Genomic DNA, 18520 nt, shown 5'->3' with positions numbered 1-18520 from the left:
TGAGTTTTTAAGGCTTTCCTGAAGGGTAGTTCTTCCTGGATCAACCGGATAGAATTTGAGAAATTCTTCTCCCCTATCTCTTGTCCTTATATAAGGAGGTCTGCCACTTGGGCTTCTTTCGGTCAGAGCTGGACTCGGCCACTATAGTTGAGATACCTAAGTCACAGCCTCCCTCTATGTCCTGCACTAACTATCGCCCAATCTCACTCCTCAACTGTGAGGTAAACATTTTCACCATGGTGTTGGCAAATAGAGTCAAACAGGTCTTGATTACATTGGTGCAGCCAGACCAATGTGGCTTTATACCATCCCGGAGCCCAAGGCATTGTCTTCGTCGGCTTCATGTGGACCTGGCCCACCATCATTGATTGCCTCAGGATCTGGCATTGCTCCTTGTTGACTTTGAGAAGGCTTTGAATATGGTGGATTGGAATTATCTTTAGTTGGTGTTAGCCTGCGCTACCTTTGGATTGTGATTCCGGAATATGGTCTTTGTCCTTTATTCTAATCCCACTGCTCGAGTGCGAGTCAATGGAGTCCTCTCCGCTATCTTTCCTGCTACCTGCCCCTTCCCCTTTGCCTTTGCAATAGAGCCTTTGATCAAGCTTATCCGTATGAATGCCCAGAACTTTGGATGGGCTTGGGGTATGGGCCATGAGGACCGCATTTCTTTATACACATATGACATTTTTTTATACCTTGCAAACCCGGCTGTAAGTGGCCCTAGATGTCGTCAATTGCTTAAACACTTTAAAGTGGCCTCGGGCCTTAGGATGAACCCTCTAAATCTGTGCTGGTTCCTTTGGCATCATCTAGAGACTGCTTTGATTGGCATACAAATATCCCTCTCCGCCGGCTTAGTTTTAAATATCTGGATATACAGGTTGCATTGCATCCAGAACTTTCCTGGGCCCTTAATCTTCAACCTCTAGTTCGGAAAGCTAAAACAGACCTCACTAGATGGCAAATTCTTCCTCTTAATGCCATGGGACGTATTGTGTTATATAAGATGAAGATCCTTCCACAATTTCTTTCAGAATTTACCACTTCAGTTGTCTCGGGCGTGGTTTCGCAAATTAGATGGAACCTCAAGAACCTTCCTATGGCGGGGTTCTAGGCCATATTTTACTTTCACGCACTGTCAACGTGGCCCCTATGATGATGGTCTTGAAATGTCTAATCTACCTTTATTCTTTGTCCTCCCACCTCTGTGTTATCCTTGATTGGTTTAATGGGGGGTGATCTGCTCCCACCTACCACCTACAGCTTTCGTTGTTTGGCTTCCCTCACTTGCAGGTGATGCTCTATGCACCCCCGGTTTCTAATTCTATACCTTTGGTAACTAGAATGGTGTTCCTTACATGGAGAGCTGCACTCCAAATGTACAATGGGAGGCCAAACCTACACAACAAACCCCTCTTTGTCACAGCACCACGCTGGGAAAAGTGGTGGTGCTTCGTGGATCTAGATCTTGGTACCTTATTGGCATCACACGACTGGGAGATGTGTGGTCGGGATCACACATACGCTCCTTCCAGGACTTTCAACAGATGTATACTCTTCCACATACCCAATTCCATAAATGCCAAAATCATACATGCTCTTCACGCTCATATCCAGTCAGCTGATGCCCTCCTGGAGTTTAACCCCCTGGAAGCTAAGCTTCTTGTGGGTAATTTGGGCCACGGGGGAATCTCTCAGATGTGTCATACCCTCGTAATTAACACCCCTGGTTCGCTAGAACACCTTAGAATATATTGGCAGTCCAGGGTGGGACTGACGGTGGAGTAGAATTGGCGGGACACCCTAATGGCCCCTCGTGAACTCACTATGTCCTTGCGACTACTGTTGATGCCGACATACTATCTTTATTTTACATATCTCTCCCCAGCACACATGTGTCGTGCAGGCCTTTGCCCACCCTCCACCTTTCCTTTTTGTGCAATTGGCTCTGCGGACTTTTATCATATGGTGTGGTCTTGTCCAGTTATATATCATTATTGTACGAGGGTAACCCGGGAATTGTCTGGTGTCCTTGAGTGAGAAGTCTCCCCTTCACCTTTATTGATTCTCCTTGGTGTGTTTGAGAGCTCTGGAGGCACGGGGGCTGAAAGAGTGTTCCTGGGCATGGCCCTTCTAGTCGTAAAATGAGATATTGCTTCATGATGGCTGTCCACTAGTCCCCTGACTCTCTCTAGATGGATAAGGGGTATGTATTGGTGTGTAGAACAAAAGCGTTTGGTCTTTGAGGCCAGGGGTTGCCCCCAAATACATGGGTAGGTGTGGGGAAAAGGGTTGGGTCAATTTATTTGAGACTGGTATTGATTTGTATTTCTGGTCATTACTTACACTGTATGTGATGTACTGCTTGAGGGTTACTGCCTTGTATGGTCATGATACATTATCCTATATAGTGCTGTATGTGTGCCATATGTTCTTCTCTGTCATTTCTAATGGCAATAAATGACATTAAAACTATTTATCAAAATAAATATTGCACAGTTCAGTATGTCAAAAGCCAAACAATAGTCTATAAAGTGGAAAATAATGTCTTTTTTTAACTTTACAGTCTGATAGATAATGATTGATAGTGTTTAACCTTTGGGAGTTTGAATATGGTCCCCTCTGACTCCAACTTGGCACGAAAATGGACACCAACAATTTGTGTCTACCTGCCTCTTTAAGGGAACTTGATACCTAAAACTGCGAGCAGACTATGCTGAGGCCTTATAGGTCCTATTGGTCTTGTTGGTGGCCTTCCCTTCTCTGTTTAGTGATGCAAGTCACTTACCAAGTTCATTAAGTGGATGGGCTGATTTGGTCCCTAATGCACATACTGTTCTTACTCATCCAATAGACGTAGTTTGTGATGGGCAATTGATATATGTGAATTATGCAGGTCACTGTTCAGTTTCATTCAGCGAGGTGCGAAGTTTTCAGTAGGTCAATGCTGTGGCTGATCAACCAGACAATTAATATATATTTTCTTTTTCTTGTATAGTTCTTTGAAGGAAAGGAGCTCCGGTTGAAGCAAGAATACTTTGTGGTAGCGGCTACTCTCCAGGATATAATCCGCCGTTTCAAGTCTTCCAAGTTTGGCTGCCGAGACCCAGTGCGGACATGCTTCGAAACCTTCCCAGACAAGGTGAACTCTCCAGATCCTTGTTGCAATGTACATTGTATCATACCACCATCAGAACTTCATCTTAGTTTCAAAAGTCTTAAATGTCAACTAAATGGTCCTTACTCACAGTGTTTAGAACAACCAGCTTATTACTTTAATACAAAAATCATGTTTGGGGAAATATCTCTGATATATCAACTCATTTGTCATGCTGTGCACTAGGTTGTGGGGTAGTAGTTGGAGTTTAGTAATGCTTGTGTCATTGCCTTCAGTCCTGGATGCAATTATTATTTTGATGGGCAATGTTTTGAAATTCTTGTAATTTCCTCATGGGAAATTCATCAAATTTCTCAATAAATAGGAGTATGTTATGCCATGTATACTTTTTTGGCCATAGGAGACTGGTTCATGTAGAAAATATCTCACCAAGAGACATTGTCGGCTTAAATCATTCCATAATAGATTTAAATTGATACTTGTATAGCGCACTACTCACCCGCAAGGGTCTCAAGGCGCTTGTACGAATACCGCTGTGGAACCCATCCTGGCTTTCCCTGTGAGGCGTCCACTCCTGGGCACCCCCAAGGTGGAGGCCAGGCACCCGTAGATTCCTGTCTGCATTGTGTTTTCCTTTACCAGCTGTCAGCAAAACACACTTTGTTCTAAAAGCATAATTTCTCTAACATTTTGTAAAATTTCAAAAGGGTGAAATTACACAATCTGGTGCACTTTGGCTCCCAAACTGAATATGACAGCACCCGAATGCTCATTACTTGCTACTGACTTTCAAAACGTAGCAGATTTACACCTACCACTGAAAGTGATGACTGTTCTATGTATTAGCCGGGTCTGGTGGCTCGCTGGACTAATGCACGTCCACTATAGGTGCATGTATTTGACCTCATGGTTCAAATCCCGGCCAGTCCACTTTCATCCATCTAAGGTCGATAAAATGAGTACCATTGAGTCGGGTATCAATAAAAATCTGCTATTGAGTGCCAAGATGCCTACGTGTGAACGGGCGCTTTAATACACACGTTATGTTATATATTGGCACCTATCATTTCAATTCAAGCATTAGAAGGAAAAAATAAAACCCAGGCTCAAGCTTTTACAGTCATAACACATACAAGAGAAAAATAAAACACCAAAAGAAACGTGCAAATATGCCAGAGTCAGTAAGCTTTGACAAACAAGTGAGAAATAAGCCAAAATAACGTGAGGGTATCCGTAAAGTGGGACGCAATCTCCCCAAGGACTAGATCCCCAAAGATGTCTCGAAATCTGTCCAACATAGTTCAACAAATGTGTTAACTATTTTTAGAATAACACATAAACGTATTGTTACCAATTCTCAATAATATGTGTAAAATGGGCTTTGGATTCACCCAGAGGAGCATTATCCTCCTGTTGTTGGCTGGGTGGTGTATTATTTCACCTTCATTGGAGGGTTTGCATCGTAATGCATGAGACGCTATTTACATCTGAAAAGTATACCATGCAATCCTTTGTTCTATTCCTTTTTCACTGGAGCAGGCATTTTTGGATGTTCTACCGGAGCAGGCATTTTTGAATGTTTTACTGGCGCAGGCATTTTTTTATGTTGTAATCAGGACTCAAAAGGCAAGCCAGAACTGCTGGCTTTGCCACTGGTTGTTTATCTCAGTGTGTTCCTTGTGTTTATTCACTGTCCTGCTATGGAACCGTATGCACCGACAAGCCAGCGTATCAAGTCTGAGCTACTTTTTCTGAGGGAAGGTTACCAGATGAGTCCATGCCATTAGGGATACATTTTTCTAATCCTGGCCTTTCCTTTTCCTAACCATCATTGTCCGCCTCATTCAGTTGACATGAGCCAGTAATAGTACTCACAGGATGTAATAGGGTAGGTGAGCTAAGGAGTGGAAAACTGTGTCCCTGCAGACTTGGAGCCACCTGGTAACAACTCCATGGAAAAAATAACTATTGCTTGAATGAGTCTGCTGACGTTATTCGTGGCTGCTGAAGCGCTGGCCTATCCTCTGTGCTCGCAGGGGCGGCCTTAGGCATGTGCAAGCTGTGCACCTGCACAGGGCCACCAACCCCCAGGGGCCACCACGCCAATATATATCCTTAATATAATAATACTCTGAGGATGGATACATATTTGCGTGGTGGCCCCTGGCAGGGATTTGGTGGCCTCCAGCTCTGTTCCACTTCCAAGCACCCTGACCCCCCCCCTCTTCACTGGCCTCCGCGCTCCGCCCCGCCCGGACCCCCTCTTCCATGGCCCCCTACCTACGCTCCCTACCCAGGGCCGCCATGAGCCTAGAGCCGCCCCTGGTGCTCTCCTTCCCTCTCGAGAGCTACACTGATCATAAACACTCACCATAATTCTTCAATTGTAAAGCACTAAACACATTTCTTTCTTAGGAGCCCATCACTGATGCCGCTTAGTAAAAGCATTGTCAAACACTGGGGCAGACTAGTTTTGATTCCACCCCAGGCTGCTTTCTTCCACCACCCTATGCTTTCCTGTCTCTTTAGATCACTTTTGCTAAATCTTTTTCTTCTCTGCTTTCCCCAGTTGTCTGCTTGCTTATATTTTGTTCTTCTTTCTCCTTTTCTGCCTTTTTGTCTTTTGCGTTGGGTCAAAGTTTGAGGATGAATAAAGACCCAGTCCGCAAAACGAGTGGTGGTGCCCATCACCTGCAACCACTGGCACAAAACAAGCATTGACCACCTTGGTTGTGTATGTGCATGCGCCTTTCTGCCTTCCAGTTTAGTTATGCAATCCCATACTCTTTATTATTCTCAAAATTATAGTAATTGTACATGTTTCCTAACCAGTGCCAGGGGGTTGCGTACCTTCCCGATATCTGCATAATACTGTGGTCCGCTCGGGACTTTTGAAAGACAGAGTTTTAGGCCCATATTTTGCCTCCAGACACCCAAGATGGTAAATATGAGCTGATTGGTGGGTTGGAGGTGTTAAATTGCAGTTTATAAATCCTGTTTGTGGTTTATTTAGAAGTTCAAAGTTACATGCCTCTCTTTGTGAAGGATATCCCCGGTTGGCAAGCACTATTATGACATTATGGATTCATGGTGAATGCATCTTTGTTCCTTGATGTTTAGTTTCTGAGTTCGACTACTAAAACACTATCTTAATTTATCTTATATTGCAGATTTCTATCGACACCGGTATTTTCATTTCCATGTAGTGCTTAATTTGTTCCGGTGGTTTTTGTTACCGACACTTAATTGGTAGCACCGGCATTAGTGACAATCCACTTCATGGTGCCACTCTCTGTCAAAATTGTTTGTTAAATCAATATACACAAAAAATGAATAACACCTCTATTAATACAGCTTTGGGTGGCCTGAAATAGTTTCAATTCTTACACTCGTAAGAGTGGGATGCTTAGTAATTGTTAGTTCAGTCATTGGCAGCGCTGGCAGGGGCAATGGGTGGGAAAAGTTGTAGTGGCATTTTTTATTTTTTTATTTTTATTTTTATTTTTTACAAATGAAGCACTTTCAGCTCGCCACAGCCTCCCATCTCCTGGCTATTCCAGATGTTCACTTATAACTGGGCATCACTATGTAATGGTACTAAGAGTAGAAGCATTGTCCAGAATTTGAAGAGCATGGAAAGAATGGTGATTTACGAGTGGGACAAAACCCGGGATTCAGAGACCAGGGATACAGTATTAACTAGGAATAAGTATCGGACAGATAGGTTTACTAATGCAAGAGATACAACGGTGTCAGATACGGGGTGGAGGATGTGGTCTCACGGCTAGACTGCCGACTATGGAGCGTGGAAACCAAAGTTTGAGCTTTGGGGTCGACTCCACATCCTGTGATTCTGGGCAAATCACTTACTCTCTCAGTGCCTACAATTTTTTTTTAATATTAATGTGTCCTTGTGTAACGTAACTGATGCTCATGTACAGCTCTCCAATGCCTTTGGGTCGGGTTTGCACTATACAAATATGCAAAAAAAACAGGGTACACAGCAAGGAATCAGAAGGTGACTTCTAATAAGTTCAAAAGCCTTCCCTCCTCTGGGGATGGTTACCCAAAGCTGAGGTATTTCAACGTTCAGTCTGTCTGTCTTTTGGCACTAAAGAAGGGTCCTTGTTGGATCGAGGGGAGATGCAGTGCCAGATTCTTGACCAATCCCAGAAGAAGTCATCTAGGGCTTAAGTGTTTCCACAGCAGACTGTACTATTCATGGCTTGGACGAGGGTGTTGATGCTGCTTGGAAGTCACTTTCAAAAAAGAGGGAGAAGGAGGATATGGCTAGGTTCAACCTCCTAAGTTTAAAGTACAACACAAAGATCCATATATGATGGACCGTGGAAACCCAGCCAGAGCAAGTTAAGAGGTATTCCCAAACTTTGGCTGTACCTTTTCAGAAAAGAAACATTATTTTCTTGAGTCCCCTCACTCACCTAGGGTTGCCCCTAAGTGACATGCTTCATCATTGGGGCCATCTCAAGCATCTACTGCTTGAGGCGTGCTGCGACTTGCGAAAGAGACTTAGGAGCACTGATTTGTGAAACTATGTGTGGTGCAGTGTGTAGAGTGGTGATTTGTGATAATAAAAATACCTAACTAGTGAGCTAAAATTGTTATTCCTGCTCCTAGCTGGTACAGTAAAAAGAGGTTAGATAAAAGGGAAAATTAACTGTTATGTGGTCAAGATCCCTAAAATCCTGTCAACATGTTTCTAGGTGTCCCCTACACCTTTTCTTCAGGACAACATGAGGGCCCGCCCTATGTGTACCACTCCTGTGTATAAACCTAAATTGAGGTGGAAAAATATTTAGAAAGAAAACACACCTAATGTGTGTGTTTTACATTTATACATGCGGTTAGCGCTGTACCCGCAGTATTTTTTAGTTAGCAATAATATGCCCCATGGTCTGCCCGGGTGGAGGGGCCTGTTGACCTTAACTCGGCATCCCTCTGTCTGCTAGACCTACTGGACCCCGGTTCGACTGCAGTAGCACTTTAGACGAGTCCTAGAAGGTTGAGAAGCATGCCTCACCGGAAGCTGTAGCACTTTAGACGAGGCCTAGAAGGTGAGAAGCATGCCTCACCGGAAGCTGTAACACTTTAGACGAGGCCTAGAAGGTGAGAAGCATGCCTCACCGGAAGCCGTAGCACTTTAGAAGAGTCCTAGGTGAGAAGCATGCCTCACTGGAAGCCGTAGCACTTTAGACGAGTCCTAGAAGGTGAGAAGCATGCCTCACCGGAAGCCCTAGCACTTTAGACGAGTCCTAGAATGTGAGAAGCATGCCTCACCGGAAGCCCTAGCACTTTAGCCCAGCTCTCTACAGAGTTTACTCTTGGTCAGCATATGTGATTGTCTCATCACCTGCAGGGGCATTTCTTGTCAAGACACGTCTGACTCATTGGAAGTAGTGTGTGCCTTTTATTAATCGTAATCCTTAATTTCATGTTTCCTTTAGCTAATAAAAATACTGATATGTGTGTGAAGAAGAAATGCCTTTTTTTTTTTTAATGAGCTGCATTTGAGGACATCGCCACTAAGTGGAATGCAAAAAAATATATCAAGCTACAAAATCCATCCGTTTATGTGTTATCATCCTACGCGGTGTGGACCCCGCCTCTGCGGCTTGCGTCAGCCCATTCGCCTCCTCTCCAAAAGGCTAGACAAATTTGAACTTAGTCACAACTCTTTTGTCTCACTTCAATGTCTGCTAAAGATTTGAAGCTTGCAGAATTAGATTTTTATCTGTATGCTTCACACACCTCGGCAGAAGTTTCATGCCACAGAATGCAGATGCATAAACTCATACATATGTGTCTAAACCCGAGGGGACCTAGGACAATGCTTTGAGTGATGACACCATTCAGCGTGTGCAGTTTGTTCATGTATAGTCGAAATCTCGCTTCATGCACAATGCACTTATGGGAAAGAATCATGCACCGCGGCCGAGAGTTCTCTTACGTGTGGGCACCTATGAGACACTAAAGGGCACATTTACTAATAATTCTTGCAACACAGTGCAGCAGATATGGAAAGAGAAAGTAGCACAGAGAAATAATGATATTTTTCCTTGTTATATTTGTCGGGTTGGTGCACCATTTTGGTGCAAACCCAGTTTTACAAGTTTTTGTAAATCGGGCTTTGCGTCAAAATACATGTAATGCAGCGCAATGTGCTGCATTGCGTTACTTTGTATTTACTTTGTATTTACTTTGTATTTACTAAACTATGCATATCCACACAAAGTGGCTTTGCATGGCTTAGTAAATGCCAAAAAGGGTGTTGCTGCAGGGCTGGGCCACAAAAGTAATGCAATCCCAACGCAAAATCAGAGCATGTCTCAGGTGTAATATGTAACTTTGAATGAATTAACACGTTATGTGATTAAAAGGTGGGCAGTTTTCTGTGTGTAGAGATTTGTAGTAGAAGGTGTGCCTCTCACACAAGACACTGATAGCTCTGCTTCTTGCCATAGCACAATGCTAGATTGTATTGCGCATAGACAGCATTTTTTGAGGGAGCGCGGTGTATTAATTCATTGCCCATCACATAGTAAATATTTTGTCCCTCTATTTGTTTGTCATTTAAACAGATGAACAATGCAAACTATCAATGCTTTGTCAAAGGGGTTGTAGGCTTGAGGTACTACAGTAATATTGGTGGATCACTCTGTCATTTTACAGGTGGCAATCCAGCTGAACGATACGCATCCAGCACTGGCCATTCCGGAACTCATGAGGATCCTGGTGGATGTGGAAAAAGTGCAGTGGGATAAGGTGAGAAGTATGGGTGGAGACTAAACACTGCCTTCAATTGTTTTCCTTTCTCTTTGTTCGATATCATTAAGTGAAATATGTTTTCTTTGTCTCAAAATATCCTGGTAGCTAGTTGGGCGGTGCAACTGGAGCTTTAAGTGAAGGTGGTCAGAAAGGTCAATTAATCATGGTGTATTTTTACTTTTTTACAAGTAAAGTGTTCACAAGTCGTTAGAAACTGTGTGGTAAATAATGAACTAGATTTTATCATCTACCCTGGATATCCTCTAGGTTGATTACTGGGCGAGGGAAAATTCAGAAGCTTTTTAAAGCTTTTTTTATCAAGCCTTCCTAAAGAACCGATTAGGAAGAAACCCTCCTGTAGACACTAACACCATCCTGCATATCCATTTTCACCCGTACCTCAGCTTCTACCTCCATCTGGGTACTGGATAGGGTCAGGAACCCTGAGTTCTCTCTTTGGTCTACATTTTGGAAGTAATTGTCTCTTCACCACTGGTATTGTTTGATGATGAAATCAAATGTTCGAGGCATGTGGGCTGCTGAATTCATATCTTGTGCATAGATCGCCGCCTAGTGTTGGGTCCGGATGATTGCACCTTGTTGTCCTGGACGAGTCTTCGAAGTATCACGAGATAGGTGACTCCTCCCCTGGACTGCAGTGTGCATGGGCATCTTCTCCATCCTCAGATTTTTTTTTTCCTCCATTGGGTTCGGATGTTAATCCTCTACTCCAACTTCGGAACCGAAACTAAACTACTTTAAGAGGCCAAAAGGCCTTCGACTTCGACGGTATTGTTCTCGTTTGGTACTTCTTGACTCGACTAAACTTTCCATCTTGATCCAGTCGTCGACGCGGGCCGTTGGGCCTTTCAGCGCCACGTGGGCCTGCTGTGGATGGAAAGGAGCCCGTTCAAAAGGTGCCCACAATGCCACTCCAAATTCCTGCATACTGACAAACATACAGTATGCAACAAGTGCTTATCACCGGAGCACAACGAAGAAAATTGCCCAGCGGGTGCCCAATTCCGTTCGAAGAAGACCATCCGGATTCGACGGGCCGCTAGGCAAGAGATGCAGCGGCCGGTACCGGAAACGGAGAACATCTTCGATGATGAACACGACCCCCCCGAAGCGGTGGACTCGGATCTAGAAATCGTCACCGTCGAGGACCAGTCAGACTCCGATGACTAGATCCCGCTGGGGCAAACAATGAGTACACAGTCCCCAACACCGCTTATCCCGAAACTGAAGGCTCTGGTCGAAGCATCGCCTAAAGGCCTTAGCCGAGATCGACAAGCTCCTTCAGAAGCCCCGCCTTCCGGCTCGGCTCCGAAGCCCAAAACAAAGCCTTCCGATAGCCCAGGTCCAAGTAACGTTTTCCCCAAGAAGGTTGTCGAACCCAAGAGGGTCGTCGAACCGAAGGTCGTCGAACCAAAGAAGGCCATAGAGCCAAAGGTCATTGAACCGAACAAGGGCGTTGAGCCAAAGGTCGTTGAGCCGAAGAAGGTGGTGGAGCCGAAGAAGGTGGTCGAACCAAAGAAGGTCGCCCAACCCAAAAAGGTTATCGAGTCAAAGGCTATCAAGCCGAAGAAAAGCCTCGAACCAAAGCGGGTCGCCGATAAGTATGGGCGGAAAATCCGTTCCGCTCGCGGATTTTGCGGATTTTCGGTAAATTCGCAATCTGCGAGATTCGCGAATTTCCCGCAAAATCCGCAAATCCGCGAGCAGCGGATTTTATGGCTTGCTCGCACTGTTCGCGTGAGTTAGCGGCTTCCCAGTTCAACTTCGCGCCCCGCGAATAAGAGCTAAATTGCAGAAATACGATCTTAGCAAAACTGAAACTACTTACCAGGTTCAAAAGTTCAAGCTCATCATTAGTAGCCATTTCCTGTAGTGCTTCCTGAGGGGCCCCTCCAGAGTTCAGTTGCCTACTTGCAACTATTATGTGACCCTGCTCTGACCCTCAGAATAGTTACACAAAGGTCCAAAGGTCCTGAATTACAGCTAAGGCAGACAAGCAGGAGCCAGGCTGGAAGTTCAAATCCAGTGACACATTAATCAGCCCCTAATTCATTATTGTCAGTTGGGGCAGGGCAGGTGTTGTAACCAATTTTGCAACAATGAAAGCACTTAGCAAGTGCAAAAGATCACTAATCAGGAAGCACTAAGGAAGCAGGTGCCAGCTAAAAAAATATTCTGTGACACATTAATCAGCCCCAAATTAATTCAGGTCACTTGAGGCAGGGAAGGTGTGCTTTGCTTTGCCACAATAATGTACACTGGACAACCAGAGGGTGCTGTGATGAAACAGAGGGTGGCATGGGTAGGCCAGAGGGTGGCATGAGTAGTCAGAGAGTGGCAGTGGTGACGGAGAGTGGCAGTGATGAAGAAGAGTGTCCCAAACAGGCTGGACACGTAGAAACAACAAGTTCGCAAAACTTGCGACCCGACAGGTAAGTTCGCGTTTGCGAAATTGTACAAAACCCTCGCGAACTGGCAGAAACCCGCGCGAACACAAAAAAAAATCCGCAAATTCACGAGAATTCGCGGATTTTGCGGATTGCGAGTTCGCAAATCCGCAAAATTCGCGAACGCGAGATTCGCAAAATTCGCCCATGCTTAGTCGTCGATCCAAAAAGAACACATGACCCTAAGAAGTCCGTCGATCCTAAAAAGAGTGTGGATCAACAAAAACAGGATCACACCACAAAGCCCGTCGAACCGAAAAAAGTAATCGAGTCGACAAAAAACATTAAGCCCGACCCAAAGAAAGTCACCAAACTGAAAAAGACTGCTAAACCAGCAACAAACGTCAAACCAAAAAAGGTTACCGACCCCAAAGCAACAGTCGAGCCGAAAAAAAGACTCCACAACCAAAGGCCCTCGAGCCAAAAGGTCACAAACAAGTCAGTAATCCAAAAACATCGGCGCCAAAGCCACGGACAGTGGAGGAAGAACTCTTCCATCCCGATCCGGAATCAGAGGAACAATCTAAACTGTATATAAACCCTGAAACTGGCAAAGTTACAGTTTATTACCGGAAAAAGAGACCATTGGACACAGACACTCCTTCCCCTGTTCCTCCGAAGAAAAAGGACTTCGGGACACCTCCCTCTAGGCCTTTTACTCCTCCTCCTTTCTATCCTAATATGCCTTTTGTGCCCTACTCCCCTACACATTCTGACTATAATGATGAGGATAACATGGGGGAAGATCCTCAAGATGATTTTAACGAACCAGAGGATCCACATGCACAGGATGACACATGGGAGTATCAGAATGATCCATATGACACACAACCCATCCCTGACACCTCCCCATACCCTACAAAGACGTTGCCTACCGACAACACCATTGTGTTTAACCAACTGCTAGATAGGGCAGCAAAATACCACAAGGTCGACATGCACACCAACCCAATAGAATATTTTCTATTTGACACTTTTCCTACCTCTGAGAAAAATGTCAGGACACTTCCTATGCTGAAAGGCGTACTAAAACACGCGCCAGATATATTCAAAGGGGTACAAAAGGGATATATTCAAAGATCCAGCCAGAGCACGTGTATTCAATCCCAGGATTGAGAAGAAATATAAGGTGGCCCCTACAGACCCTGATTACATTAAAGGCCAGTTGCCTTTAGACTCACTGGTAGTAGCAAACGCTCGCAAAAGAGCTAACTCGCAAACAACAGGAGATGCTCCACCTCCTGACAAGGAGTCTAAAATATTGGAAGCCTCAGGCAAAAGAGTGGCCTCACAGGCTGCTAATTCATGGAGGATTGCAAACACACAGGCTCTACTAGCTTGCTACGATAGAGCACACTACGACCAGCTTGAAGGTTTACTGCAACACCTGCCAGAACCTTTCAAAGCTCAGGCTAACGACCTCATACAGGAAGGCAAATTTATTACTAATGCTTCAATGAAATGTGCGCTTGACGCAGCCGACCGAGCAGCCAGGTCCATTTATACTAGCGTATTACTACGCATACATGCGTGGCTATGAATCTCTGGTTTTAAGAACGAGGTGCAATCCACCATCCTCAACCAACCAGTCAATTAAGACTTCCTGCTTGGCCCTGCAGTAGATACCATTTTAGACAAAATGAAAAAAGATACAGAAACTGCTAAATCTATGGGCGCACTGCAGTTTCAACAACAACAACAACATAGAGGTTCCTTTTGTCGCTCCTCCTACAGAGGCACCGCACAAGGCAACACTTCACAGACTTCCTCTACATATAAAAGCAACATCCAAAATTCCTTTAATAAAGGCTCCAACAGAGGAGGTTATAGGGGCAATAATAACAAGGGCAGAGGTCATGGCGGAAATAACACCAGAGCCTCCACTGCTGCCAAACAGTGACTTCATCACACTCCCTCCAGACCATCTAACACCAGTCGGAGGCAGAGTCAAACAATTCCTACCAGTCTGGAACGCAATTACCACAGACAAGTGGGTGAGACAAATTATCCAGTATGGTTATTGCCTGCAACTCACTTCTACTCCACCCAACATACCACCCAAACACCGTCCTATGTCCAAAGAACACATCACCCTGTTACAACAAGAGGTGAAATCCATGCTAGAAAAGGGGCCAGTCCCTTTTCAACACCAAGGGACAGGAGTATACTCACTATACTTCCTTATTCCCAAAAAGGACGGTTCCCTCAGACCAATATTAGACCTCAGACCGCTGAACCAATACATACTCTCGGAGCACTTCCATATGATCACTCTACAACAAGTACTCCCGTTACTCCAGCAAGGCGACTTCCTTGCAACATTAGACCTCAAGGACGCATATTTTCACATACCTATACATCCAGCTCACAGGAAATACCTCAGGTTCACAATAGAAGGTCAACATTATCAGTTCAAAGTTCTCCCCTTCGGGGTAACACCAGCACCAAGAGTGTTCACAAAATGTTTAGCGGCAGTAGCTGTACACCTCAGAAGGCAACACATCCACGTGTTTCCATACCTAGACGATTGGCTCATAAAAGCAAACTCGTACGCGCAGTGTGCAAGCCATATGTCTCAAACACTCCAGCTGCTACACAGCCTGGGTTTTTCCATAAACTATCCAAAATCACATCTACAGCCCTCCCACATACAGCAATATCTGGGGGCTACAATAGATACCTCAGTAGCAAAGGCATATCCAAATCCAGCCAGGATAGCCAACATGCAGACTCTCATTCAAAGATTTCAGCCACAACACTCTTTGCCAGTTCGAGGGTTCATGTAGCTCATAGGCATGATGGCCTTCTGCATATTCATTGTCCCTCATGCCCGACTTCAAATGCGCCCACTGCAAGAATGCCTAGCACGGCAGTGGAACCAAGCTCCGGGACAACTAAAGGACCTAGTGTTGGTAGACAGTCACTCTTACAATTCTCTGCAATGGTGGAACCCACAAAACCTTTCCAAAGGCCGACTGTTCCAAGAGCCGGTTCCACAAGTAGTGCTAACAGCGGACGCATCACTGACAGGTTGGGGAGCTGTCATGGCCGGGTTTTCTGATTAGATGGGGGGATCAGCCCCTAGGGGCCCCTCCAACCCAGCCAGAACGTAACCACCGCCCTCCTCAGGACCATCTATCCAGGCACCTGGGTACCTACCTGAGGATGGGGAACTCGCAATATACAAGCTCATATTATTAGAAACACCACTAAATCTATAGGGATACTAAGAATACTCACTGATTACTAAGGATAACTTATAGTCTCGCGGCCACTCAGACCCAGACTAATCTACCCCAGGGCAGATATGACACACAATCCGGTGCGTCTACACATGGGCCTGCAGAACCCAATGCTCTCTTTTCCAAACGGTTCGCAATCCGGCAAACCTCCACGCCAGTCATCCCCCCTGACGCTCTCACTTACACAAGCCACAATCCTGTGGGTATCCACGCTGGTAATCCTCCCCAGCGTTCTCACTAACGCCGTATATCAACGACGACCACATTCCTATGAACACCTTCAGATATATGTCCCTTCACTAAGGGTCTGCTACTACAATAATATTATGGGATAGCCGAATTACTTAGTGTCAACAATTCCCTAGCTCAAGGGCTCCCTGTTCTCTCTATTTACTCAGACTTACCGGATCAGGGGCAGCATCTGTTCTGGCTGTAACATCTGACTAGGAGAAAAAGGTTACCTATGCTTTGGAACAGAAGACGCTGTTTACAGGATTATGGGAGGGTGTACTAACTTGGTCCCTTAGTTGCAGATCTCCTCTCTCCCTCACTATTACTTACCTGATCAGGGGTAGCATCTGTTCAAACAGTAATACTACTAGGAAAGGGGATTACCCTCACTGTATGGAGACAAAGATATACACACTATGTGATTGAGTTATTCCTTGATTTAAGCGCTCCTACTCCCTTCTGATCCATCAGTGGCTCAACGGCAACTGGCTAGAAGCTAAGATAGCTTTATCATAAAAAAACTCATGCACACTAATTCACTAATTAAAATGGGGTCATTTATTGTAACAATAATAAAGTACACATACACAAAACTATGGGGTCTCTATAACTAGCAGTAACTTTAACACCCCGCTGAAAGAAAAGGATTAGACATACAATTTATAACACACCGCTGAAAGGAAAAAGATTAGACATACAATTTATTTGCGGGGTAGCAGGATCTTTTAACACACCGCTGAAAGGGAAAAGATTAGACATACAATAGCCCAGGGAATAAGAACAAGATTAAGGTGTACTAGTTCAGACTACCTCACCTATTAGAAGGAAGATTTCTCTCTCTCTGACTCTGGTGGGATCAGGGCTCTCTCTGCCTCTGGTGGGATTAGGGCTCTCTCTGTCTCTCCCTCCTTCACCACATCACCGCGCCTCTGGTTCAGTTGCTCCAGCTGACAGCCTTCTTTGCTGCTCTCTGCACTGCTCTCTCTCTCCTCATCTTCAGCAATCGTCTGCCTTTTTCTCCATTCAAGAACTGCACTCTATTCTGCAGCTCCAGCAGACATCCTCTCTCTCTCTCCAAGCTGAACTGAGCTCCAAGCTGAACTGAGCTCCCAGCTGTTCTGAGCTCCAAGCTGTTCTGAGCTCCAGGCTGAACTGCACACAAGCTGGAATGAACACTCCTCCTTTCCTGCAGCTCGCTAATATGGATTCCCCTCCCCTCATGGAAATTTCCAACAGAGGGCTGTCTCCTACCGAATTCCTGTGCCAGCTCCCAGGCTTCCACGCAACCGCAGTGCGCATCTGCATGTTACGTCTGGGCCCAAGAGAAAAACACATTCCTCGGATAAGAAGCAGTCCTAACTGGATTTTCCTCTAGCACACAACAGCCTTAACTATAAACTTTACCTTTACCCTGAAAAGCCTCTCAGCTCCATCAAGATGGAGTCCCTCTAGATCTAGGCCTGTAGGCCTGAAAGGGATGAAATGCCCCTTAGCTCTGTCAGAATACCTACATAAACCATACCAATGTGTCTAGTATGTCAAAGCCAATAGGCAATAGACAGGTTAGAGTCAAGAATAAGGGATCTATCATCATATTAAGCAGCTATCCTCTTCTAGGTCTGGAAGAAAGGGCTTAAAAGGGCCAACACAGGCTAAGAATACCTATCCTAGATGTGAGCAAGACTAAGATCTATATCACTGCTAAATAGAGCCAAAAACTCTGCCATTACATTCCACCCTTAGATCCTTATCTTGCGAACATCTATAAACAACAACATCCAAATAAACAAACATCAACACAATCTATCAACAAATCAAAAACTAAAAAACTCTCTAAAAAGAATGACAACTTAAGGAAATTCTACCTGAAACTCGATTGTAGGGAATACAAACCTAACAACCAACTGAAAACAAATCAAAGCACCCTTGACTTGAATGCTGAAACATATCTAAGATTGGATCTGATAACAACAGAAACTAACAAAAGCATCCTCAAACTAAATGTGCCTCAACTTCTAGTGATATCTGGTAAAATCTAGTGATGTAGGGACTTATGTATTGAATGAAAACAGCAAGGGGCCTAAATGGGGCCTACCTACTTCGGACAACTTAAGAACTAAATGTGTTTCAACTTCTAATGAAAAAACAACAAAGGGCCTAAATGAGGCCTACCTACTATGGTCAACTTAAGCTAATGATGACTCATAAAATCTATTGGTGTAGGGGCTTGAATGTGTAATAAAAACAACAATGGGCCTAAATGAGGCCTACCTACTATGGTCAACTTAAGGTAATGATGACTCATAAAATCTATTGGTGTAGGGGCTTGTTTGTGGGATGAAAATAACAATGGGCCTAAATGAGGCCTACCTACTATGGTCAACTTAAGGAAACATTTTGGTGAAATCTGAGAAGTAAACATGACAAACTGTTCTCAAGGTCTGGGCAAACATTAATACATAATCATACTAAAAGACACACCTCCCAGGACAACCTAAAGTCTAGGGTAACCACCCTTTGATCAATCAAGGTGAAAATGTAATAACAGTAAAAGACAACCCCATTTCTACAAGATAGCTGGTGTATATATATATAACACCTAGTTTCTTCACACTGTGGAACACATGTGTGCACCACCATTCTCTTTTTTTTTCTTTTTCTCTTCATACATA

At 44.6% G+C, this 18520-nt stretch overlaps 1 protein-coding gene across 1 annotated transcript in view; it reads left to right on the top strand.

Annotated features, from left to right (window-relative positions):
* Nucleotides 1-18520, top strand: part of PYGB (glycogen phosphorylase B) — a 684627-nt gene that overhangs the window by 387247 nt on the left and 278860 nt on the right. Inside the window, exons 8-9 of the mRNA XM_086927201.1 lie at nucleotides 3002-3145; nucleotides 9812-9904. Coding sequence (XP_086783327.1) covers nucleotides 3002-3145; nucleotides 9812-9904 — 237 coding nt within the window. The remainder of the gene's footprint in view (nucleotides 1-3001; nucleotides 3146-9811; nucleotides 9905-18520) is intronic.

The sequence above is a fragment of the Lissotriton vulgaris genome, chromosome 6 (genome assembly GCF_964263255.1).
Source record: "Lissotriton vulgaris chromosome 6, aLisVul1.2, whole genome shotgun sequence".
NCBI lineage: Eukaryota > Metazoa > Chordata > Amphibia > Caudata > Salamandridae > Lissotriton > Lissotriton vulgaris.
The sequence above is the reverse complement of the archived record's forward strand: the minus strand, read 5'-3'. Positions and strand labels throughout refer to the sequence as shown.